General features: G+C 40.3%; 1 protein-coding gene across 4 annotated transcripts in view; it reads right to left on the bottom strand.

Moving 5' to 3' along the window:
* Window positions 1-22,068, bottom strand: part of DST (dystonin) — a gene marked incomplete at both ends in the record, with an annotated part of 433,522 nt that extends 411,454 nt beyond the window's left edge. For 3 of the 4 annotated variants that reach the window (XM_084229019.1, XM_084229024.1, XM_084229026.1), the window contains 2 exons: window positions 21,222-21,256; window positions 21,888-22,068. In XM_084229019.1, the coding sequence (XP_084085145.1) occupies window positions 21,222-21,256; window positions 21,888-22,068 (216 nt within the window). Of the gene's footprint in view, window positions 1-21,194; window positions 21,257-21,887 lie in introns of all 4 variants that reach the window. The other variant, XM_084229023.1, reaches the window with a different exon arrangement.
* Between the last annotated feature and the right edge of the window lie 2,969 nt (window positions 22,069-25,037).

Here is a 25,037-nt window from a genome sequence, read left to right as displayed (position 1 = left end):
CAAAGGTATTACCCTAGGATGAATTGGTCACCTAGTAGAGATTTTTTTTTAATGTAAATGCCTAAATATATCAATTTTTTAATTTTTTATTTAAATTTTATTTTTGTATTCCCCATACAATTACAACCCCCTTATTTTGACCCCAATCCCTCCTTTCCCCGCCCCCCAGTCCCATAGAGTGTCTCTGGTTCATAGTTGTTTGTTGATTTTGATATTTTCTTTCTTATAGTTATTCTTTTTCCTGGTCCCTTATTTAAGTTTTCTAGATTCCTGCTATGAGTGAGACCATCCAGTATTTTTCTTTTTCTTTCTGGCTATTTTCGCTGATCATGATCCCTTCCAGCTCCATCCATGTTGCTGCAAATTGCATGTGTTTATCTTTTTTGAATGCTGAATAATATTCCATGGTGTATATATACCACATCTTCTTGATCCAGTTGAGACAGGGCAAGCTAGGGTTATTAGGCAGTTTTAGGGACAGTGCAGGAGGGGACCTCTGAAAAATTTAGGGAGGCTTCAGAGATAAGGACAAGCAAGGGAAAGTAACCCATTCCATTAGGAAAAACAAATATGCCAGGACCAAGGACAACATTGTTAATGCTGGTCCTGGTTTCCTTCAGGTGGTAAAGGGAGGCGGAGATTGGAGAAATGGAGAGTGGTTTAATTTATGGTCACATTAGAAGGGCAGCTGTTTAACTTCAATGCAGGGATGTCCATCCAGAAGACTGGGCCATAAATTTAAAGATGCAACAAATGGGGAAAGAGAAAGCTGTTAGATAAGGAACGTGAAGATCCCCCACTCAGCAGCAAATTAAGTGAGACAGCCGAGAGCTAACCAATCACAAAGAGACTGGGGCAGCTTTAGAATAATGAGGGGAAAAAAGGTATATATTCCCTAAGACACGACTCCACTTTGGCTTCCTTGCCCCTCCCAGGCCTGGTTCCCTGGCCTGGGAGTCCCACTTTATTTCTGCTCTTTTTCTCCTCAATAAACTTTTTCTTTCTCTAAACAAACTGCCTCTTCTCGCTTGCTTGCCTGAACGTCTGCGAAGTTCCTGCTGCGGCTTCGTGAGACACCAACCCGTGGTGGGCTAGTGGCTGGAGCTCAGCGCTGCCCTGCAGCCTGGAATCCGATCCCGGCTGGGAGACTAGGCCTGACAATTCCGGTATCACAGTCATATATTTTTGGGCATTTGAGTTGTTTCCAAAGCTTAGCAATTGTAAATAGTGCTGCTATAAACATAGGGGTGGAGGTGCTCTTTGGAATTAATGTTTCTGTGTCCTTTGGGTAAATACCTAGGAGTGGAATTGCTGGATCATATGGAAGCTCTATGTTTAGTAGGTCAAGAAATCTCCACAATGTTCCCAATCCTAACTAGACAAGGATACATGCTCATCTTACTGCAAGATTTCTCACCTGGGGTCTAGATTTGTCCTAGGAATCCACAGATGGACATTAAAAGGCCCCTGCAGGCACTTGAAATCTTATGCAAAAGGATATGACTATGGATCTTTATTCTAGAAACTCTGACCATAGCTTTCATCAGATTCTCAGAATGCCCCCCCCAAAGATTAAGATCTAAAAAGAGGACTACAGAACAGTAGAAATAAGATCACATGGTTACTATTTAATTTTTTAAGTTTCTATTTGTGATGGAATCTCATTTTTAAAAAATTGGAAATTTCAATAAATCTTCACAAATATATTTGGAACTGCTTTGGGATGCACTACAAGAAACAGCTACAATCTAGATGGTCTGAAATGATGTCAAATGTCTCCTGCCCCCTTCAATGCAATTCAAAGCAGAATGGGTAGAGCAGGAATTTATTTAGTGTTTAGCAAAGATACTACTAAGATGGTAAGTTAGGTATTTAAAGCTGTTCATGTGCTACTGCTTAATTACTTCCTAATGTGACAGTTCCACTGCTTCTGTAAATATTAGTAAACATGATGAAATGCATATTGTTATCTCTAAAATCTTCAGGTAGTCATTTAACTGCAATCAATTTTGGTTTTAGTAGTTAGAGGGAAAGTCATAATATCTGAAGAATTATTTACTTCAGACAAAAGACAAAAAGAAGCTTTATCAAATGAAAATGAACTGAGGTTATATTTCTAAAAATTCTGTAAAATATTGAAATAAATGGAATCCTCAAGGCCTCCCTGGTGGTACAAGGGGTTAAGTCTATGAACCTTTTGCAGCCACTGCAGCATGAGTTCGATCCCCGGCCAGGCAGCTGACCCACATGGAGCAGCATACCTCTCCTGTCTCTCCCATTGCTCCCCTAAGCAGTGTATTTCACTCAGTCTGCCTGTTCTGCTCCCGACTCTGTCTCTGGTGAATCCTCTCACCACCACCCCCACACCTCTGGCCTGGACCCCACCTCTTTTATGCATAAATAAAATAATTCCTTTAAAACAGAAAGAAATGGAATCTTCAGAATTACATGAGTTAAAAACAGCAATTCACATCTAAACCTGCATCATCTTACTAGCTGACAAATGCTACAAGATTTTCCAAAAAGTAAGTAAATAAAAATAGAAATGCAAGACTAGAGGTAGAAAAGAGAAGACCAATTAAAAAGACATGATTCTAGTTACAAGTAGAATAAGCATATGTCTCCCACTGACCACAACTATAAAACTGAACATGATACATTGAGCAGCTATTTGGGGAGTATAAAAAGTAAATAGCAGCAAAGGGACAAAGTAAAAAGGCCAGAGTTTTAAATGCCACCAAATCAGTGGTTAAGTTTGCTGCTTTTGACCTCCAGATAAAACAAACAGTAATGCAGCCAGAAACACAAAGGCAGAAATAGCTCCAGCAGCCCCCTTATTCTGGTCTGAGAATTGAGAAAGGTAATTCTTAAGATTCACACAGAAATGCAGAAATTTCCTGTTTTTTTTTCCTTTCTGAGATCTCTTGAACCCCAGGTCCCAGCAATCTCACCAACAGCCACATTAGAAACTCCAGCCAAGGAGTAACCAAAAATCTTTGGAAGATAACCTTCTTCTCTGATCCCAAGTGGGTAGGGAAAACAACTATTGATTTATATTTTTTCTTTATCTTCCTGCTACTTGGCCCTGGAAGCAAGCACAGTTAAAAGTGTGCAACAAAACAAGATGATAAATGACCCATCTTTCTGGCTAGATGAACAAAAATAGAATATGAAAGTACTACCAACTCCACAGAAGTTAAAAGGAGAGTAAAAGGGACTATTCTTAGGCCAACAAATTACACACTAAGTGAAATGAAAAACTTCCTAGAAAGACACAAATTATTAAACTGACTTAAGGAGAAATAAGAAATGTGCATAGGGAAATTAAAAGTAAAGAAACTGAATACCTAAATTTTATTTTTTTTTTTTTAAGATTTATTATTTATTTATTTATACAAGCACTGGGGTACAGTCAGAAGCACGGGAGGGTGAGAGAATTCACCAGAGCCAGAGTGGGGAGCAGAACAGGCAGAGTGATGAAATACACTGCTGAGGGGAGCAGCGGGCATGGCAGGAGAGGTCTGCGCACCATGTGGGACCCTCGCCGGCAGCCGGGGATCGAACTGGCGCTGCAGAGGCTGCAGGCAGCTTTGCAGCCCAGTACTCAACCGCTGCGCCACCAGGGGAGGCCCTGAATACCTAAATTTTAAATTGAGAAATTAAAATCTTCCCACAAAGAAAACACCAATGCTAGATGGCTTCACTGCTGAACTAGATCAGCAGTGTTAACATTAATAATTCAAAAACTCAGAAAATAAAGGAAAAGCACTAAAAGCTTATAGACTAAATGAAGAACTTGAGCTGTAAATTTCCAAAAAAAAAAAGAGTAGGAAATTTTCGTGCTCATGGGTGAGGGAACAAATTCTTAGATATGACACCAAAATAATGATCCATAGAGAAGTCATTGATAAAATGGACATAAGAATTTAAATTGCTTGCACCTAAAAGCTGAGTAAATGAATATACAAACACAGACAACTGGAAAACATTTGCAAACCATATGTCTGTTAAAGGTCTTGTATCCACGATATATAAAGAACTCTTACAGGACAGAGAACCCAATTTTAAAATAAGCAAAAATTAGACCTAATTTGATTCCATCCTGAGTAGCTGTTCTTTGGAATAGCACTTATTTATTGTGTCTGCCTTCCCTTCACCTATGAGCATGCTACTACCCCAAGGAAGATTTGCTGAGACCCCAGAACTGACTTTTTAATTGTGAACTAAAGTTTGACAAAGATTATCAATTTAAGGGAGATAATGATAAAAATAAGCACCAGTTATTTTACAAATCATCTGTGTAGGGGCTAGTGCAAAGGTTGAATTACACATTGTTGAAGCAGAGACAATGAATTATAAAGGCAGTTAAATGAAAGTAATACTGGCAACTTTGAAAATGTCTATAGAACCAGGTTCATGATTTCCCTTGGGGGAGTTGACATAACAATAAAGTCAAAAGCATGGTTCAGGGCCTGTGCACAATATTAGCACATAGTAGGTACCACGGAAGATGCAGAGTCAGAAGATGAAAAAAAGAATGTAGAATTGCTCAGTATATCTGAAAAGGGATCAGACCACAAAAGAGGTTGCAAGGTTTCACAGAAAAAATTATAACTTGCTGCTGAAGATGATAATAATGATGATTTTGAAAAGAAGCAGAAGGAAAAGCTCCAGTAAGCCACACACACACACACACACACACACACACCAAAAAAAAAAAAAAAAAAAAAAAACCTTGAATAGCCAAAGCTCTCCTGACTAAAACAAAGGAGAATGGAGGTATCACACTCCCAGACTTCTAACTATAATTCAAAGTCATAATAATTAAAACAGTATGCTCCTGGAACAAAAATAGACACACAGATCAATGGAGCCCAACAGAAAGCCCAGAAATAAAACCACTCATATATGAACAACTAATCTTTGACAAAGGCGCAAAGAATATGCAATGGAACAAGGACAGTTTGTTCAATAAATGGTGCTGGGAAAACTGGATCAGCACATGCAAAAGAATGAAGCTAGATCACTACCTAAAACCATGCACAAAAATCAACTCAAAATAGATAAAAGAACTGAACATAAGACCTGAAACTGTTGTAGAGCAACCCCGATACAAAACGGGGTGCCTGACTGTGGGTCCTCACCCACGCACTTAAAAGGACTTATCAATGCTCTACTGCAGGCACACGTGAAGGGTTAATAAAAGGTTTATTTGCAAGGGAAGGGGAAATGAGGAAATGTACAGCTCTGGGAGAAAAGTGGGAGACAAAGTTTTAAATGAGTCCTACCCAATCTGCAGCTCAGGAATCCCAAAATGGTGCTCTCAGAGTTGGCCGTCAGCCAGGAGCGGTGAAGCCAGGAGGCTAGTGATCGCGAGCCAGAGGGAGACCCCAAGGACCACGTGTTTGGTTTTTATATCCAACCTGGCTGCCCAACTCCACCCTCAGGTCCCAGCCACCCTCCCTTTGGTGGTGATGGGATTTGTCTTTCCCAACGTCCTGATGGCTTTAGTCTGGAGTGGGGGTGGAGTCCACAAAGCCTGTATGGGATTAACTCAGGACATCCTTTCCCCCTAACAAAACTACAAAATACATAGAAGAACACATAGGTAAAACACTACAAGACATAGATCTCAGTAACATCTTTAAAGAGTCATCCCCAAAGCAAAGAAAATGAAGGAAAAGATAAACAGCTGGGATTACATCAAAGTAAAAAGCTTCTGTGCAGCAAAAGAGACATTAACCAAAACAAAGAGACATCCTACTGACTGGGAAAAGATTTTTGCATTTCATGCAACTGATAAGGGATTGATCACAAAGATATGCAAAGAACTCACAAGACTCAACAAAAACAAAATAAACAATCCAGTCAAAAATAGATGGAAGAACTTAAAAGACACTTCTCCAATGTGGAAATGCAAATGGCCAAGGGACATGTGAAAAAATGGTCAACATCTCTCATAACCAGTGAATCAAAACCACAATGAGATACCACCTTACACCACTAAGAATGGCACATATTAAAAAACTAGCAACAAATGTTGGTGAGGATGTGGTGAGAAAGGAACTCTACTACACTGCTGGCAGGAATGCAAACTGGTCCAACCACTACAGAAAGCTGTGTGGAGGTTCCTCAGACTACTAAAAATGGAACTACCATATGACCCAGCAATTCCACTCCTAGTGATCTACATAAACGAAATAAAAACTAATTCAAAAGGATAACTGCACCCCTATGTTTATTACAGCACTATTTATAATAGGAAAGACTTAGAACAACCCAAATGCCCCAAAATAGATGACTGGATCAAAAAGATGTACATATACATAATGGAATACTATTCAGCAATCAAAAAAGATAAACTAATGTCATTCTCAACAACATGGATGGAGCTAGATGGAATTATGCTCTGTGAAATAAGTCCGAAGGAAAAAGAAAAATATTGGATGGTTTCACTTATAGGAGGAATATAGGGGAATCAAATAAAGGATCAGGGAAAAAACAATAACAATTAAAAACAAAACAAAACAAAAATAAACAGACAACTATAAATCAGAGACATTCTGCAGGGGAGAGGGAGGAGAGGGATTGAGACAAGGGATGGAAGGAGCACAAGGGACTATGGTGATGATGCATGGGTGAATCTATGGTGGAAATTCTATGGGTACTGCACCTGAGAAAAGAAAGCAAACACTAAAAAAAAAATGAATGAAAAATGAACAATGATGTAAAATATATATAAAGAGTAAATGAATAAATTAATTGATTTTTCAGAGAAAAAGCTCCAGTAAAGAAATCTTTATGAGATACTCCAGCTGAAAATGTCCAACAATCAAAGCAGAATGGAAAAGACTCAAAACCATCAGCACCCAGATCAAAAAGTCAAGAATCCTTCAAAAAATAGAAAAAAAAAAAACCACCTAGCTCTGTAGAAGATATTAAAACAGGAACTTCTAGGATAGGAAAAGGTGTTTCTTTTCCCAATGTGCAAGTCAAATACCTATATTATGACCTGCTTCTAGTTGATTGACCAGGAGGCTATTTAAGATCTCTGGCAGAGGCGGAGCTCTCTTTAAGAAAATCACTCAAGCAGTTGGTTAAAATTTTCTGTCTCATTTCATTTCTGTAACAGATGATATCTGGCTGTCCCTTTTATATTACAGAATGAGATCTTTCCCAACTGGGTTTGATAAATGTTGTCTAAGTTCCATTGCCAAGAATGTGTTGTCCAAAATGCCTGTTTTATTTTTAAAGTTAAAATTCCTTGCTTGGTTTGAAGTATGTATGACATGTTATAATAGGGCATAACACAGTGGTGGTCAAACAAACAGAAATGGTGGGGAGACAAAAATATACACATGAAATAAACTCAGTATTTTAATAAATTTTAAAAATTAGCAGTTTTTTTTTTATTTGCCATTGGTTTACAATATTATATATTTCCACAGTATAACTTCATACCACACCACACTGACACCTAAGTTCCAGTACCATCTACCATTATCAAACTTTCCCTCTCTACATTCCTCCCCAACCCTTTATCCCTTGGTAACCACCATTTTGTTATCAGAGTCTAAGAAATATTTTTGTTGTGTTTTGTTAGTTCATTTGGTTTCTTTATATTCCACATAAGTGAAACTATTTGTCTTTCAATTTCTGGCTTATTCCACACACTGTAATAACTTCAAGTTCTATCCATGTGGTCATGAAGGCAAGATTTCATTTTTTTAATAACTAAAATCAATATTTGAATATTTCACAAAGACTTATGAGTTGCTAATAAACTCTAAGTAACCTAGGTAATTCCAGGTAATCTGGGCAAGGCAAATGAAAACATAAGTCCGAAGAAAGATTTTAAGGAAAATTTCATAGCTGCAATAGACAAAAATTCTAATAGACAAAAATTGGGGGAGGTAACTGATGAATGGATAAACAAAGTGTGCTATAGGCATAGAGTGGAGCACTATTCTGCAATAAAAATGAACAAACTACTGATAATGCTACAACGTGAATGAACTTTATAAACATTAAGCTACATGAAGGGCCTCCCCTGGTGGCGCAGCAGTTGAGCACTGGGCTGCGAGGCTGCCCGCAGCCTCTGCAGCGCCGGTTCATTCCCTGGCCACCGGCGAGGGTCCCACACACACACACACAAAATAAATGAAATAAATAAATTAAGCTACATGAAAGCAGCCAGAAGCAAAAAACTATACATATGATTCCACTTATATGAAATGTCCAGAAAAGCCAAGTGTAGAGATATATATTATGCCACTATAATGGTTTGTGGAGCTAGAAATGGAAACAGGAATTGACTTCAACCAGGCATAAATAAGAAATCTTTCTGGAGGGATGGAAAATATTTTCTTTTTTTGTTTGTTTGCTTGTTTGTTTAAGATTTATTTATTTATGCATACAAGAGCTGGGGCATAGGCCAGAGGTGTGGGGGCAGGGGGGTGAGAGGATTCACCAGAGACAGAGTGGGGAATAGAACGGGCAGACTGACTGAAATATACTGCTGAGGGGAGCAATGGGTAAGACAGAAGAGGTCTGCCGTGCCATGTGGGTAACTCCCTGGCAGGCTGGGGATCGAACTCGTGCTGCAGAGGCTGCGGACAGCTTCACTAGTTGCGTCTTAACCCCTTGCGCCACCAGGGAGGCCCTGGAAAATATTTTCTAAACCTGGAATTTATATGTCAAAACAATTGTTGAAAAATTGGCAGGTCTAGAAATTTCAAGTAGAAATAACTTCCATATATACTGGCCAAGACAGTCCAGGAAAAACAACAGAAAAGGTCTGGGGGATAGTGAACAGTAGCAAACTAAAGGCAAAGCAAGAATTACCTATGGTGGACTGCAAAGGTGGCCACATTGTTATACAGCTCTTCCCATCAGGACTCTATCTCTCCTACTCCCTGTGACTTATTTTGGCCCAAGCAATGTGTGAGCAGAACAGTATGAGTTCAGAGCCTAGACCTCAAGGGGCCTCATTTCCATTTCAGAGGCTTTCAGAACTCAAATCTAACCACCTGTGAACCAACCTGAGTTATGTTGCTGGAAGAGATAGGCCTGTAGAGGAAAACTGTGTCTATCAGAAGCCCACTAACAACACAGAAATGAGTTCCAGGCTGTAATAAGTCAAGACTGAGCCAGACCAAATAATTGCCCAGTCATGAACAGCCCAAATTGCCAATCCCCAGAACAGTATGCTAAATGATTGTTTTAAGCGATTTGTTACAAAGCAGAAGCTAATTGATACACTGAAAAAGAGCAAATGATGGCAGGATAATGCAGTGAACCAAATGGCTGGGTTTTATGAAGTTGTTAAGTAAGGCTAGGCCACCTAGGCACAAGAATAGAAAAGCAGTCAATAATACTGATACTAAATTGGGTCTTGTGGCAGAAGATCTAAATATATGAGCAAAATAACAGTGAAAATTTCTACATACAGCTGATTAAGACTCTATAGTGTGCAGAAAGGCAAAGTGGAGTTAAGTCAGAATGTGCTAACAGCTAAAACCTAGGGAAGATTTAGGACCAGAGGTCCTGATAAAAATAAAGAAGAAACTCATTAAGAGCTCATGATGAGGTGCAGAGACAGGCAGATGTGTAGTTAGAGAGGTATTTCAATATTCAAGATCTGAAAGTTAGAGCAGTTCTAAGATTTGAAATATGCACTGCATGGATGGCTGGATGGCTGGATGGATAATTAAAAAGCTATGTATGGATAAACGTATATTTCATCTAAGTTGTCAAAAATTTTGGTATAAAGTTATATAGAGTATTTCCTATTCTTTCAATGTTTGTGTATTTTATAGCTGTAACACTTCTTCCATGTGTTAGCCAGTGATTTGTGTTTTTTTCTTGCTCAGTCTAGCTAGATATTTATAATGATCTTTTCAAAGAATCAACTTTGGCTTTGTTAGACTTCTCTACTGTACGTATTTTCTCTGTTTTTCCAATGTGTACTTTTATCTTTATTATTTCCTTCCTTCTCCTAGCTTTCTGTTAACTTTGCTGTTGTTATTCTCTAGCTTCGTAAAGTTAAAACCTTGTTAGATTTTAGACTTTTCTTCTTTTCCAATATTGGCAGTTGTCTGATATAAGCTATTTTTCATCTTGAGCACTGCTTTGGCTGGATTCCTCAATTTTGAGACACTATTTTCATCATTATTCAATTTAAAATACTTTCTATAATCTTAATGTGTTCTTTTTAATGCATTGATTATTTAGAAGCATATTATTTAATTTCCAAATATTTGAGGTTATCCTGAAAATAAAAATGGCATTGATTCCCAACTTGATTCTGTTATGAGAGAATGTATCTATATCATTTCAATGCTTTGAAATTCAAATTTATTGTGACTTGTTTTATGGTCCAGAATAGTTTGTCTATGTGAATGACTCATAAGAGTAAGGTTCTATAAATATCAATTAGGTCAAGATAATTGAAAAAGTTGTTAAGATCTCCTATATCCTTACTGATTTTCTGTATCAATTTCTATCAGTTTCTGAAAGAAGGATGTGAAAATCATTTCAACTATGATTATAAAATTGTCTATTTCTCCCTTTAATTTTTACAACTTTGAATTTAGGTCTCCATGCTACTACTTATTTTCAGTCTGCCCTGTCTGTCTTTCAATCCTTTTAGTCCTATCTTCTCTGGATCATTTTGTTATTTTTATAATTCAATTTGGTTTTATCTATTGGCCTTGTATTAGTTTTTATCAGTCACTCTGTGGATTAAAAAGTACAACCTTTTTATTATACCTGGACTTAATATCCCACTTCACATTAAATGTAGCAATCTGACATTTTTATATTAATATTATATTTTTTATATTAACTCATATAGTTACAAGAAATCAAGTATCTATATATTAAATACCCCACAAAACATTATAAACTGTACTTTAAATATTTATATGTATTTTAAAGAAATTAAGAGGAATAAAATAGTATATAATATTTACCATGATATTGTCATTTTTGTTCTTTATTCAAATTTATGACCACATTAATCAAAAGCAGTTGAACAAAGATCATCAAAGCACATAGTTTGGACCTCATCTGGCATAAACGCATAAATTACACATTAGAGTTTTTTTTTTTTTTTTTGATAGAGGCATGTTTTATTTATTTGTTTGCTGGTTTGTTTGTTTTGTTTATACATGCACTGGGTACAGGCAGAAGCGCGGGAGGGTGAGAGAATTCACCAGAGCCAGAGCGGGGAGCAGAGCAGACAGAAGGACTGAAGTACACTGCTGAGGGGAGCAGCGGGCGGCAGGAGAGGTCTGCGCGCCATGTGGGATCCTCCTCCAGTGGCCGGGGAGCAGCCGGGGATCGAACCGGCGCCGCAGAGGCCGCAGGCAGCTTCGCAACCCAGCGCTCAACCGCTGCGCCACCGGGGAGGCCCTACACATTAGAGTTTTTCCCCAATCTTTTTTCCTAAGAGCATGACAGTTAAAGCAATATTACTTGGCACCAAATGTAAGCAAAACATAAATTCAGGCAATGGAACTGAGTGACAAAACTGATAATATGGTAAACTTGTTACAAGATAATTCAGAATAAACTTACATTGATTTTTAATTCTAAATAGAAATAAATTAAATATTAAAAGCTGTGTTCAAAACTCTGACATCAAAGTAGGAAAATCTCCTCAATAATGAATAAAAATGGCAGAGGATATTTTCAGCTCATTTTTAAAAGTATCTGAATCTACGTATTTTCAAAGTACACAGAGGATATTAACTAAGGAATAAAGCTAATGCCTGAAAAAAAATGAAAAGCATCTGTTTCTTCCCCTTAAGGTAAAAGAGATACAGGAATATGTGAAAAGTTACAGAATCCATGAGAATTAAGAATTAAACTGACTTATAGAAAACATAGACCATTCATTCAACAAATACTTATTAGCTTCATTCTGTATCAGACACTGAGTTAAGAAGTAGGGGTTCTCAGGCCTCCCTGGTGGCGCAAGGGGTTAAGCACCACACTATGAAGCAATCCGCAGCCTCTGCAACATGAGTTTAATCCCCGGCCGGCCAGAGAAACCCACATGGCAACACAGACCCCTCCTGTCTTGCTTGCTGCTCCCCTCAGCAGTGTATTTCGGTCAGTCTGCCTGTTCTGTTTCCCACTCTGTGTCTGGTGAATCGTCTCACCCCCCGCATCTCTGGCCTTTACCCCAGCTCTTATATGCATAAATAAATAAATCTTAAAAAAAAAGAAGTAGGGGTTCAGACTACCTTCAAGATAATCAAAATCCTGCAGAGGAGACAAAAACCTCAATTATTATTATGAGAGCACTAAGAAAGTTTCCTTGAGATGACAGCCAATAAACTGGATTTTGAAGGAAGAGCAGGAGTTAGCCTTTTGTAACTGGGCATTTTTTATTTTGTTAGGAATGGGTGGGCAGAAAGAGGAAATGGAGAGAAAGATAGGCTTTTCTTGGTTGGAAATAACAAATAAAAAACAGTTACAGGAAGAATGAATGAAAGGATAGACTAGAACTGTAACAGGGATATCGGCATCCCTTTGATGTTATATTAAGGGTAACTTTGTGAACATGAAGGAAGTGGAAAGCCTCTGAAGGATTTTATTTAAGGAAGGAATACGGCTACCCGGCCCTCTCTCCCTTAACTATCTCAAATACAGAAGCTAGGAAAATAAAAGCTTTTATCCCAAGCTTCCCTTGCAGAAAGATATGTCCTAGTAACAGTTCTACCAGTGACATATGAAAAGAAACCTAACGGGAAAAGCTTCTGGCAAAGCTTTTGATTTCCTGATGACTATCCTTCCCTGATTGATTCTGCCCATTTCCCTTCTTCCTTCCTTCATTGTGGATATGATGTCTGGAACTGGCCGGCCATCCTGAAACCATGAGGGATTATATCAAAACATCAGCAATGACACAAGCAAATTTTTAAACTTCTTGCTATAAGAGAATATAAATCCCTGCTTATTAACAACCCATTTTACGTTGGGATTACTTGAATCTGATTGTCTCCCTCATAATAGTTCTAAAAATTATTTTGTATTTTAGAAGGATCCTTATTAAGCTGGTGTATATGGATTGGCTTTGGGGAGACAGGGAGACTTTTTCAGAAGTTTTGCATAGATTGTGAAACAAGGAAACCATAGTGGGAATAGTAAAGAAGAAAGACTCCAAAAATATTCAAGAAGACAAGATGAATAAGGGGTCCGCCATATCTTCCAGATTTCTAGTTTGAGCTGCTGCAAGAGGTAGGGTAAGGGTAGCACTATTCTCCAAAATAAGGGCAGGTAGGGTGAGGGATTGATAAGTTGTGTTCGGTGTAAGATGCCTATGGTACATGCATATGAAAATGAAGTAAAAGCAACTGATTTTCTGTATCAGGAGGTCAAGAGTAAAGTCTGAACTAGAGATACAGATTTCAAAAGAACCATTACATAGGAGTAAACAAAATAGTAAGGATGATGAGGCCCTCCATGTAAAGTTTAAATAGGATGAGCAAAAATGAAGCCCAACAAATTTATTAAGACTACATTGGTGGTTGCCTAAGGTTTGGGAGTGGAGGTGAGAAGGGGGATGAGAATGATGGCTAACAGGTATGGAGTTTTTTTTGAAGATAATGAAAATGCTCTAACATGAGGGCCTCTCTGGTGGTGCAAGGGTTAGGACGCAGCCTGTGAGGCTATCCACAGCCTCTGCAGCACAAGTTCGATCCCCAGCCAGGGTGCTTCTCAAATGGCACAGCAGACCTCTCCTGTCGCGCCCGCTGCTCCCCTCAAGAGTGTATTTCAGTCAGTCTGCCTGTTCCGTTCCCTACTCTGTCTCTGGTGAATCCTCTCACCCCCCACACCTCTGGCCTGTACCCCAGCTCTTGTATGCATAATAAATAAATCTTAAAAAAAATTAATTAATCACAGCTTTAAAAAAAATGCTCTAAAATGAAATTGTGCGCAGTTGCACAATCTTGTGAATATACTGAAAACCATTAAATTGTATACTTTAAATGGGTAACTGGTACAGTCTGTGAATTATCTCAATAAAGTTTTTAAAAAACGGAAGGGGTGGAATGAGAAGGGGAGCAAGAGGAGCGAGCACAGTAGTTGATGATAAAGGACAACAGGTGCTTTGGTGGTAGGGAAGCCGCCCCTGAGAGGGGGAATCCTACACTGTCAAAACACTAACAAGGATGTAAAACAATCAGCAATAAAAAAAATTAACAAAAAAAATTAAAACTATTAAAAGAAAATTAGGCCCTAGAAATATGTCAGCATACCAATAGGATGTAGGATCCAGTCTAGGAAGAGAGGGTTGTGGCTAGAAAATTGGGATGGGGCCAGAAGCGGGGAGGTTTAAGGGTATATCCAAACATCTAGAAGAGATTCAAGAATCAGTGACCAACAATATCAAATCCAGGATAGGTCAATTAGGTTTAAAACTGAAATCTTTTATTTAACAAGTTGTAAATCATTGGTGAGATAAGTATGATTTTTAAGTAGTAGCAGCAGATGCCAGATTATATTAAATTGAGGACTAAATGAGAGATCAGGAACAGGTGACAAACAGGAAACTCTTCTTACCAAGAGAAGAGCAGGGGTATAGGTTTTGTATTGTTTTTAAAAGAAAACATGTATGATGATTACATGGAAGGGAAAGGAGCTGGCAGAGAGGGAGCAATAAAAGGTAAAAGAGGAGGGGAAGACTAATAGAACAACATTCCTAATAGATGGGAAAAAAAGAAATTCATGACATCAGCATAAAATGTTAGTATGGAAAACAGATGGATTTTCCATTAGACTGGAAAGGAAGTTTATGTTGCCACTTAGTTTGTGAGGTCAAGAAGTTGAAGGTGCTGTTACTTGATGGCACTGATGTTCTCTGAGTTAGCCAACATAAATCACTGGTTAAGGGTGAAGGAGGTGGCTTAAGGATTTTAAGAGGCTGTAAACATTCAGAGCAATTATTATGGGAGAGAAATCTTCAAGGCAGAATTTTAAAAGCAGATAATATATGTTTCAAATACTTTTTAAACTATAATGTAGAACTGCTTTGCACACAATGAATTACCTGCAAATTTATTATACCTTGTATTGGGATTTGTAAAGACCATACTGAACACATGAGCAGACTGTCACAAATCCCTGGACATATGGTATCTGCAGTCAAAATAAAACCCAGTGAAGCTTGAGCATTGGACCTTACAAACATGTTATTCGACGAAAGAACAGCTTCAGGGAGACCAGAGAGGACCACAATCAGTACTTTCCCAGGTCCTCAGCAGCAGAGAACAGAGCTCTTCATTTTCCCACAGAATGAAAAAAGAGGGATTTGGGCTATTTTGCTGTAGTTGCTAGAAAATAATCAAAAGAGGATTATTTTGCTTTTCTTGAGAGGGCTTATAGCTGGTGGCCTCCTAAGGTGTTCAGATAAAATAATGTTATGTCAAAGGCCTTTATCAACTGTTAAATAATGTACAAAAATTATTTTTATTGCATCTAGCAACTACTTATATTTCTAGCTCTATCATCCTTTATGCAATCTCTGGGATCCTTCATTTTAATCAGACTGGTGTATTCTGACCTCTGAAAATAGGCACAAACTTTCCTAAATCTTTGCCTATTTTCTTTTTAAAAAAAGATTTATTTGATTTATTTATGCATACAAGAGCTGGAATATAGGCCACAGGTGCGGAGAGGTGAGAGGATTCACCAGAGAGAGAGTGGGGAACAGAAAAGGCAGATAAACTAAAATATACTGCTAAGAGGAGAAGCAGGCAAGACAGGAAAGGCCTGCTGTGCCATATGGGTCAGCTCCCTGGCAGGGGATCAAACTGGTAATGCAGTGGCTGCCCATAGCTTCATAGTGCTAAGATTTAACCCCTTGCACCACCAGGAGGCCCTTTGCCTATTTTCATGCCATTCTGCCAGCCAAATGGAGAGGGTTTGGGGGGAGTCCTACTCATTCCTCTTCTGTCTAGCCAGGTACTATGCAACCTGCATGCTTCAACATAAATACCACCTCCTCTGGAAGGCTTCTCAAATCACCCCAGCAAGAAGCAGTCATTCATCAGACCATTCCTTTTCCTTGAACAATTTGTTACTTCGTATTTATATTAATTATATTTTTATCTTACCTACCTTAAGCTCCTAGAAGTAGGAATCAAGTTTTAAATCACTTTTTTTAGCACAGTGCTTTTCATATGGCAGAAACATGGCCTGAATTTCTGGAAGGAGCTGCAGATCTCATCTTCATGTAACCAGTGAAAACACCACATCTAAGTCAGAGACACTAAGAGACTCAACCAAGCTCACACAGTCACCAATAGAAAAGCTGGAACCCAAAATCAGGATTCTGAATTCTACTGTACTCCTTTAATTAAACCAATATTTATTGTTATTAGCCTGCTTCTATTTTGTAATCCAAACCTCAAAGGCTCATTTTTGAGCAATAAGGTCAGACACACATTCAAATCCCTCTGGTAAAGTTCTTCCTTTAACTTTAATCTGAATTGCATTTAGATGACTTGGATGCAAAAGGAAAAAGTAGGATTTTTTTTTCCTCTTCCCTTTTTCCCCCTCTTTGCTTTCAACATTCTGTTTTGTTGCCATGTAGCTAATATAAAGAGAAATTATATGGTAATGGTGGTTCTGGCAAAATAAAACCCTATAAAATCAGTTGAATTTGTTCTTTTTACAAATGTGTTGGCTGCACTTGCACACTGTGGCCTCTGATGCTCTCACCACATTTGTGATTCATCGCTAGAAACAGCATAGCAATTCAGTTACCATAACAGAAGACACTGGTGTTGGGAATGTTCTAGAAGTAATTGTCAGCTCAGGCTACACCTGAGACCCTTTGTTAGCCCAGATAGCTAACATTATAACTCACCAAATGAAAAAGTAAATTTTTGAAAATAATTGCGTGAAGCTAAATGAATACTGTATCATGTGTAGGTTACATTTAGAACTAGAATTTAACTCTAGGCATTAATTTATAAAGATAACCTAACAGAGGTTGTAAAAGATGGCTAAATAATAAACTGCAAAAGATGTAAAAGATTGTTAAATATTAAACTGTCATTTTCTCTAATGCGCTGAATAGGGTAATTCTTAAGAAAAAATGCACACTCAATGAGAAGCTGTGAAATATGACTATTTTGCTGACCTTTCTCTCTGGTTTGGTACAGAGGCACTCTGGGATCATGATGAGGCCAAGAGAGTTGGTATGAACCATCCTTTAATCTACCATAACTTAAATAATCACTAGAAAAACCTAGAGGGTTTGCCTATTTGGCTGGTAAGAAATAACCACTAAAAAATATCCTATTCTTCAGTTCTGTCTCAAGAAGAATTTTGTGTATATTATTCTCTGAGTTGTAGTGACATGGTTAAACTCCAGAGGACAGACAAAAGGTAGCCAGGGAGCTCTTGTCTTACTCAGTCCTTATCTTGTTATGTGACTCTTCGGGTACTGCTTAACTTAACTCTTTTGCTTCCTTTACCTGAAATGGGAAGTGAAGATATTTACTCAAATCCTGATAGACATAGAATAGAATCTTTCCCCTCACATCAAACAAGGCTTCCCTTATTCTGAGTTGATGAACAGGGATCATTTACCACTCTGAGTATCCTCAAAGGACATAATAATTGTCTTTATTCTACTAAAGTGCTCCCTGGACTCTCTTTTGGAATCTAATGGCACCTCAATTACCCATATCACTTTCTGAAATTTCCTTAAAATTCGGGTTGTCGCTGCTTGATTTTCACCACAGGAATCTAGGGCAACAGTTTATCATTGTTTATAAAGTCACAGCAAAAAACATAAATCCTCACATGAAGTGTCCTTTTTAGGCATCCAGAATGAACACCTGGTTTCTAGACTCTACCCTACATCACTGTGAAATCACTTTTCATTAGCTACTTATGACCAAAAAAAGGGGGGAAAATACCATACAATTTCTTTATATAATTACCCAAAACACTCATTTCTATCTATTTAACTGGGCCTTTTTTAATCTGTCAATGATTTGGGGTAATAATGTTCAGTCCTTGCTGGATGGATGAATAACTTTATATTCTCATATGCTATTACTAAAATTTAGAGAACTACTAAAAAACTAGTAAAAATTAGTTTGCAAGCATGTGAAAATAAAAGGGGTTGTTGGTGGTTATGGTTCCAAAACATAAGCATCTACACCCCTTACTTCTAGCTTCCTGAGGAACAAAATGAGTTGAAAAGTGTTTACTATACACTTTGAAAAAGTTGGCCCTCCTCAGAAGACATCTAGCCTCTTTTCCTGCTGCTGAACTTCCCCCAAGTAAATTATGTCCTGGGGCCTTGGTCTCACCCTACCCCCAGGGAATGTTTCTCTGACTACCTAAGAAGGAATATCCTGACTTTTCCTACCCAACTGAATTCCTTTCAGGGTGTGTGGGTAGCAGAAGCAACATCCTCTGCCAAGTAAAGCAGCAAAGTGCTAGCTGAACTTCTTCTTGCGTTCAAGGGCTTTCCCAAAGCTCTTCCACACTTCAAAATGAGTCAGCAGATCCTAAACTCATTTTCCTCATTTGACCACTGTGGAAATGCTGAAAGTGAATTACATACTTACTTGGATGAGGAACAGAAGGCATGAAGTTCTTAGTTCAATATGATTATGACTTGCCAAACAAGCCAATCATTTTCTTTGATAATTGTTTTGTAGAAGTTACTGCTAAAAAGCAACAACAATATCCACTATTCAACTCTTTTTTTTTTTTTTTTTTTTTTTGTGGGACCCTCACCGGCGACCAGGGAACGAACTGGTGCCATAGAGGCTGCTGGCAGAGCCTCGCAGCCCAGCGCTCAACCGCTGTGCCACCAGGGGAGGCCCTTGACTCAAATTTTTTAATATGTTAAAATCCAAAAAATTCAGAGGTATTTCTCAAGGAAAGGATCCTAAGGAATGGCATTTTCATAGAAAGGGACAAGGAAAAAAACTCCGTTTTCCTTAAGGGAAAATGTTTTATTTGTGGTTAGCATAAAACTGTGATGAAATATGACATTTCTATGCAACTGTCTCAGGATTTTCATTTATAAAAAATATTCTTTGAGTACTTCATCAAAGAAACTTGGTACTAAAAGAAATATAGGCAGACTACCAGCACATTATTAGTATTACAATTAATTTTCTGAGAAAAAAATTCTAATCAAATTAATTTGTTATGATTAGTTACTTACATTTTAAATACAAACTCCTAGCAATTTTTAAAAGCCTAGAGAGAGATGAGATCCAGCAAATGTTGAATTCCATGCAAAGTTTGAGAATAAGCATTTTTCTTTTGTGCCCAACTCTGAATTCTACTTGCCCGGTCACAGAAACTGACACACACCAACGTATTTCTCATTTATTCAACAAGTACTTATTAAGAACCCACTATATACTAGACATGAAGATATAGCCCTAAACAAGAGAGACCTGACTCATGCCCTCAAGATGCCCACCATCTAGCAGACAAAGCTAATATGAAAAAGGATGTCAAACTTGTGAAATGAGCTAAGGAATTAAACAATTTCTCCCATCTTTCCTAACCAAATGCAAGCTCAAGACAAATACTTAATTGAGAAATAATAAGACATAGTTCCATCTCATTTTTTCTGTTTAGGTTTTAGCTAAAATGCCTGATAGCTAACATACACAATAGCATTATTATTCTGATTCAACCATTCATGTGTATAGAACACAAGTAATCTCTTAAAAGCAAAATTCTAAGTTTTGATGTTTGTACCTTAAGCATTATTGTTTTGTTGTGATATCTAAATGGGTTATTCTATTCAAAAGTGTTGATTCACAACACATAGTTTATGTTGTTTTCCATAAACTTGAATTAATTTAATGAAAAATAAAATTTGCAAATAGATCTTTTATTTTATACATTTTAATTCATTTTTAATTTTTAATTATTCATTTTAAATTTAATTAAGTTAAATTTAAATATATTTTTTTCAAATGTAATGATAGCTACCAGGTACTGAACATATATTATGAAATATGTAATTCTTTTTTACACAAATGCTTGTCAACCCTGTTTTCCCCCTAAAGCACTGTAAGGTATGATTGGGCCTATTTTACAGATAGGGAAACTGAGAGCTGAGAAGTTATGAGGTTTCCCAGTACCAAACCGCTGGCCAATAAACAGGAATGAAACCTCTGTTTATTTGACTGGTTAATTTCTTCTTTCAGAATCCTAATTTTCCCATGGAGTTCTCACCCTCCAGGGTTGCAGAACTCTTCATTGTGCAACATTATGATATTATGTTAATGTAGTTAAAGTTTTCAAGCAACCAGAGTCCAATAAAGCATCTATGGTGCAATAAAACATCTGATTAACTCATGAAAATGAAATGTAAATAACTTCTCAGATAAAAGACAAATAAATGGAGGGTATCTAACTGTGAACTCTGCTAAGATGAGCAAACAGCCAAAGCACTGATACCGATAACCTCCAAGCGTGGCTGTGTCAAACACTCCCAAAAAGAGGGAAAATGATCTCACATTAAGTGGGGGTTGGCCTATAAACTCATTAAAAAACGCTGGCGCAGGAAGGGCTTGTGGTTTTTGGTTTTCTGTCTTCAGTGGAGCTGGCCCCACAGCAGTTCCCAGAAATCACTGCACCAGGGTCATCTGCTCAAGGAAGGATGTCCACCCTCTGAGCGCACCAACAGATCAAGCCAGATCACTACCAGGATCACTTTTCAAAAATCATCATATGATCCCAGGAAACCATGGAGAGTTCATGAGTGACTAAGAATGTGAACTTGAAGGTCTAAAATGAAATGCATATGCATCAAATTGCTCTGTTCTCTCTTCCTAAAAGCTCTTCCCTGTCGTTGGGTACCCAAGTGAACAACCACGATCTGCTGACAGCTCCGGAAAAGCTTCCACCAGCAAATTACAGAGTGTAAGTGAAGCTAAGATCCACCCTGAGGCTAAGTTTTCTAAGGTCGGTAGCGCTTTTAGGAGCTGTCTTTCCCTCTCGTACAGTGGCTTCACTACCCTAGAGAAGTGCTAAAACGTTGGCTGGGCATTAATGCAGGGGAACCACTTAGAAAGAAACATGTCACTTTTGGCTTGGGGACAGCATGCTCGCCATTCAATGCCCTACTGGTTTCTTAACACGCATATGATTACTATTGCTACTCAGGAAAGAGAACAACTTCTGACCTTGAGCGTGCGGGCTAAATAAATTACCTCAGAACGAAAATGGTGAGATCTCATAACAGCATCTGAGGAAAAAAGACAAAAAAAAAAAAAAAAGAGAGAGAGAGACTTCATTTAGTTCCTTGCTCTTCACCTGTCCAGTTACTAAAGATTTACTTGACGGACAAGGGTCGGGAAGGCACATTCAGACGCCTGGAATTCTGTGGGGACATCCTGGAGGGTGGGGAGGTAACTAGGCCGTCGGTCTCTAGGTGTATTCTCCGCGAGAAGTTTCCGGGAAAGTTCTGGGGCAGTTGGGGAGCCCCAAACTCTCCATGCCTTACTTTCTTCTTCTTAAGCTCCAGCGATGGGTGGGTGAAGGGAGGCTGCAGCAGCCTCAGACTCAGCTTCAATTACCCTTAGGGCTTTAGCAAACTGTCACCAAGAATTTTGCGTCCGAACCTCCCCTTCCCAGCTCTGCACCGCGGTGGTTACCCCAACCCGGGAGACAGGAGGTAGGGGATGAGGTGTGTGTGTGTCGGGGGGCGGGGGGGGAAGGAGGCAAGGGACATTAAATACACAAATGCACTCAGCCTGGGGAGTGGGCAATGTTGGGGCTCGGGGAGGCAGCGCGCAAGCGAGCGAGGCGCGCTTCTCTCCCGGTATCGGCGTAAAGGTTCCTCCTGGCCCGAAGAAACCCGCGGCCGCGTGTCTTACCTCGGCTCCTTGAACGGCCCGAAAAGACCGATTTCATGGGATGCCTCCCTTTCTGGAGCTTGCGGTGCCAGCAGCAGAAAAACACGATGGTGGCGATGGTGCCCAGCAGAAGCAACAAGAGGAACAGGGCACATTGGATGCTGTAGGGTCTCAGCAGGACGAGGAAAGCCGCGGCGATCATGGTGCGGGCGAGGCGTGGGCAGCTCGGCGGCGGGGCTGGAGGGCGGCGGCACAGGCACCCGCGCGGGGCGCACGCCGGAGCGGCGGGCACGGGCGAGCGCGGCTCAGCGCGTCATGCCCGGCGCTCGCGGCCTCGCGCCCAGCCCAATGGCTGCGCACCCCGCGCCAGCCGCGCTATGCGAGTAACCCAGGGCTGCGGGGAGCGCTTGCCATGACTCAGCAGTCGGCGACGAAGCAGGGACTCGGCGGCGGGGTGCCGCTCCCCTCCCTCCCCAGGCGCCCCCGCCCGCGTCGGTGCGCAGCCCCCAGGCGCAGCCCCGCCGGGGACGCGGCGGGCGGGGAGGAGCAGCGCTGCGGCCGCGGCCACCCCGGCCCTGCGCATGGTCCCGCCGGTGCCGCCAGCTTCGGCTTCCCCGAAGCCCCGCGCACGTGGGTCGGGGCGGGGACGCGGCGCCGGGGCTGCAGCCGCCGCGGCCCGATGGGGGCGGGAATGGGGTGCCGCGGCGGGGGCTCGGCTGATGACATCACGGCCCGGCTGCGGCAACGCGGGCGCGCGGACATGGCTGCAGAGGCTGCGGCGCCGGCCGCGGGCTGCGCCCGGGCCTGAGCGCCCAGCGCCCTCCCGCGAAGCCCCCCGCCAGGCCGCAGGTGCTCCAGCAGGGCTCTTCTGCACACCCAGATACCTGGGGCTTCAACCTATCCGGCCTCCCTTGACCGAATTGCTGGGGAGCCGGGCGTCAGGGGGCGCCAAGGAGCCGGGGGGAAAACCGTAAGGCGCTGGCTTGGAGCCTCCAGGCGGTGGCACCCCCACCTCCCACCTCCCCGCGCCCCGCCCAGAGGTTGGGGCTCTGGAAGATGCTGCCGGGTGAGCTATTGCTGGAGGGGGGGTGTTCCTCGCACGTTGAGCGTGGACATCGGGAAGGGCCTTTCCTGGGAATTGGGGTCCTCCAGGAATGGGAGGTCCAGCCCTCGCCAACCCCCTCTCTAAACTAGGAATGCTCCACCGTGGAATGCTCGGGTCTGCGGACGTGAACTGTTTCACCTCCAAACTTGCTGCAGTTTCGCAGCTAAGAAATGGGCACTTTAGATCCTTTAGTACCCATGCGTTTAGCGCAAAACCTTGACTCATCTATCTAGTGTATCTGAAGGGAGATTAGGGAACTGGCAGATGTAGGCAGCTGGGAGTTGGCTTGTAAATATTTTGAGGAGAAATTTTTAGGGAGTGTGAAGACTCCCTTACGCATACACCCCTTCTTGTCTCTTTGCCCCCGCCCATTTCTTCATAACCAACAAAAAGTATTGTAGTTGAGGGCCTGGAGATTTTACTGCGGTCGCTGGTGCCATGTCAACGCGGAAGGTATGGCAGGAGCGTGCTGTGCGCCTTTCTGCGGACCGCGGAGGCCACCCGGCCGGGAAGCCGCTGCTGCGGCAAGTCTGCGGCATCTTGCGGCCTTGACCGCTAGTGCGGTACCGCGTTGTGCTGCTCCCAAGGCACTCCAGGCTTTCACTCTATGAAGTTGTCTTTGTTGTTTGCTTAAATGCTCACAAAGGAAAGTGCAATTATCGTGACAAGGTAACCCGATGCTGCGTTTGTGAAATTTGTAGTAACTACTAAGGTGAACTCTGGAACGTCTAAGAAACTGAAAAAATTGTGTAGTAAAAATGTAATGTGTAAAATTATGAAAAGCAGTTAAACAATCGCTGGCAATACGACTTGTTTGTTATTTGCTTGTTGGCGCTCAAATCAGTGTGGTTTTCCAACTAGATGAAATCATTTGTAAAGCGCAGCATAAAAAGTTTAACCATTGATTTTCTTAAGGCCTTGAACATATTCCCAGGTATAAGCATTAAAGGCAACTGCAAAAGGCATTGCTTAATGCATCCTCAAATACCAACTGCATTAGCATGGCAAGCAGTGGGTTAAGTTCTCCTATGTACAACTCATTTCCTAAAACAAAATAAACGTTCAAGTTGTTGGCATGTTGCATCTCATTTGTTTTGGGTTAAAGATGGAAGGTCCTTGTTTGCCAACGCTGTGTGAAAATGTTCAATTGTCAGAGTACAGGCTGCACGAACAGTCAGAATAGGCTTCAGAGGTCCCTGGAACTCAGGGGCTGACAGGTAGCACTGCATCATGTGCACATTGCTCAGAGGTTTCCAGATACCGCAGCCCACTGCAGTGAAAGAATGTATTCCTGTCCATTGTGCAGGGGTAATTGAAGAGAATCCAATGTGCAGCACACAGGGAAAGAAGGTATTCCTTACCGCATAGACTCAGAGTGAACTGGTAAAGTGATTTAAAACAACAAAAGTGAATTAACCTTCTGCAAAGAATTGGGAGAAATAACTAAAGGAATTTAGGAAGGTCATCTTTACTTTATACTTATTGACTAAAATTTGCGAGTGAGCTGAAGTGGCTCTTCAGTATCCTTGAAGCTTGCCTAAGCCCCCAAAAACTGCATAGTGACCAATTTGCTCCAAATCCTTCATTATTAACAACAAAAAGCAACTAAATAGCAATTATGACTTTCCGAACTGTTACTTTAGTACTGTTGGTATAGTCCTGAGTCTTGCTGCAGCCATTTATAAGTTTCAAATGCATACAAGAACATCATTTATTTCTCTAGGCAGGCAAGTGCTTAATGATCATGAAGTAGGCTTATAGAAATTTCTCTTCAGATGCATTCATTTCTGTTCTTTGCAGCATTTATCTCAAGGATACTAAAAATAAGCAAACTAATCATTGAAAGAATTTCATGTTTTGGTTGCATTGTTATTTTCTGATTTGCTTGTGGCTAATATATAATATACTTCTCCAAATAATGACATGTTATTAATTGTTTCTTTCTGTGTGTTTATGTTTTGCCTAATGCATTGTGGAATTCAATAAATATTAAATCAGCCAATCAATCCTTTTGGAAGTTAATTTAGTAAAATTCGTACATTTTCTTTCTGCTAGGTTCTTATTAA

This window comes from Talpa europaea, assembly GCF_964194135.1.
Source record: "Talpa europaea genome assembly, chromosome: 2".
NCBI classification, from domain to species: domain Eukaryota; kingdom Metazoa; phylum Chordata; class Mammalia; order Eulipotyphla; family Talpidae; genus Talpa; species Talpa europaea.
Note: the sequence above shows the minus strand (reverse complement) of the source record. Positions and strands in the feature narration are given on the sequence as shown.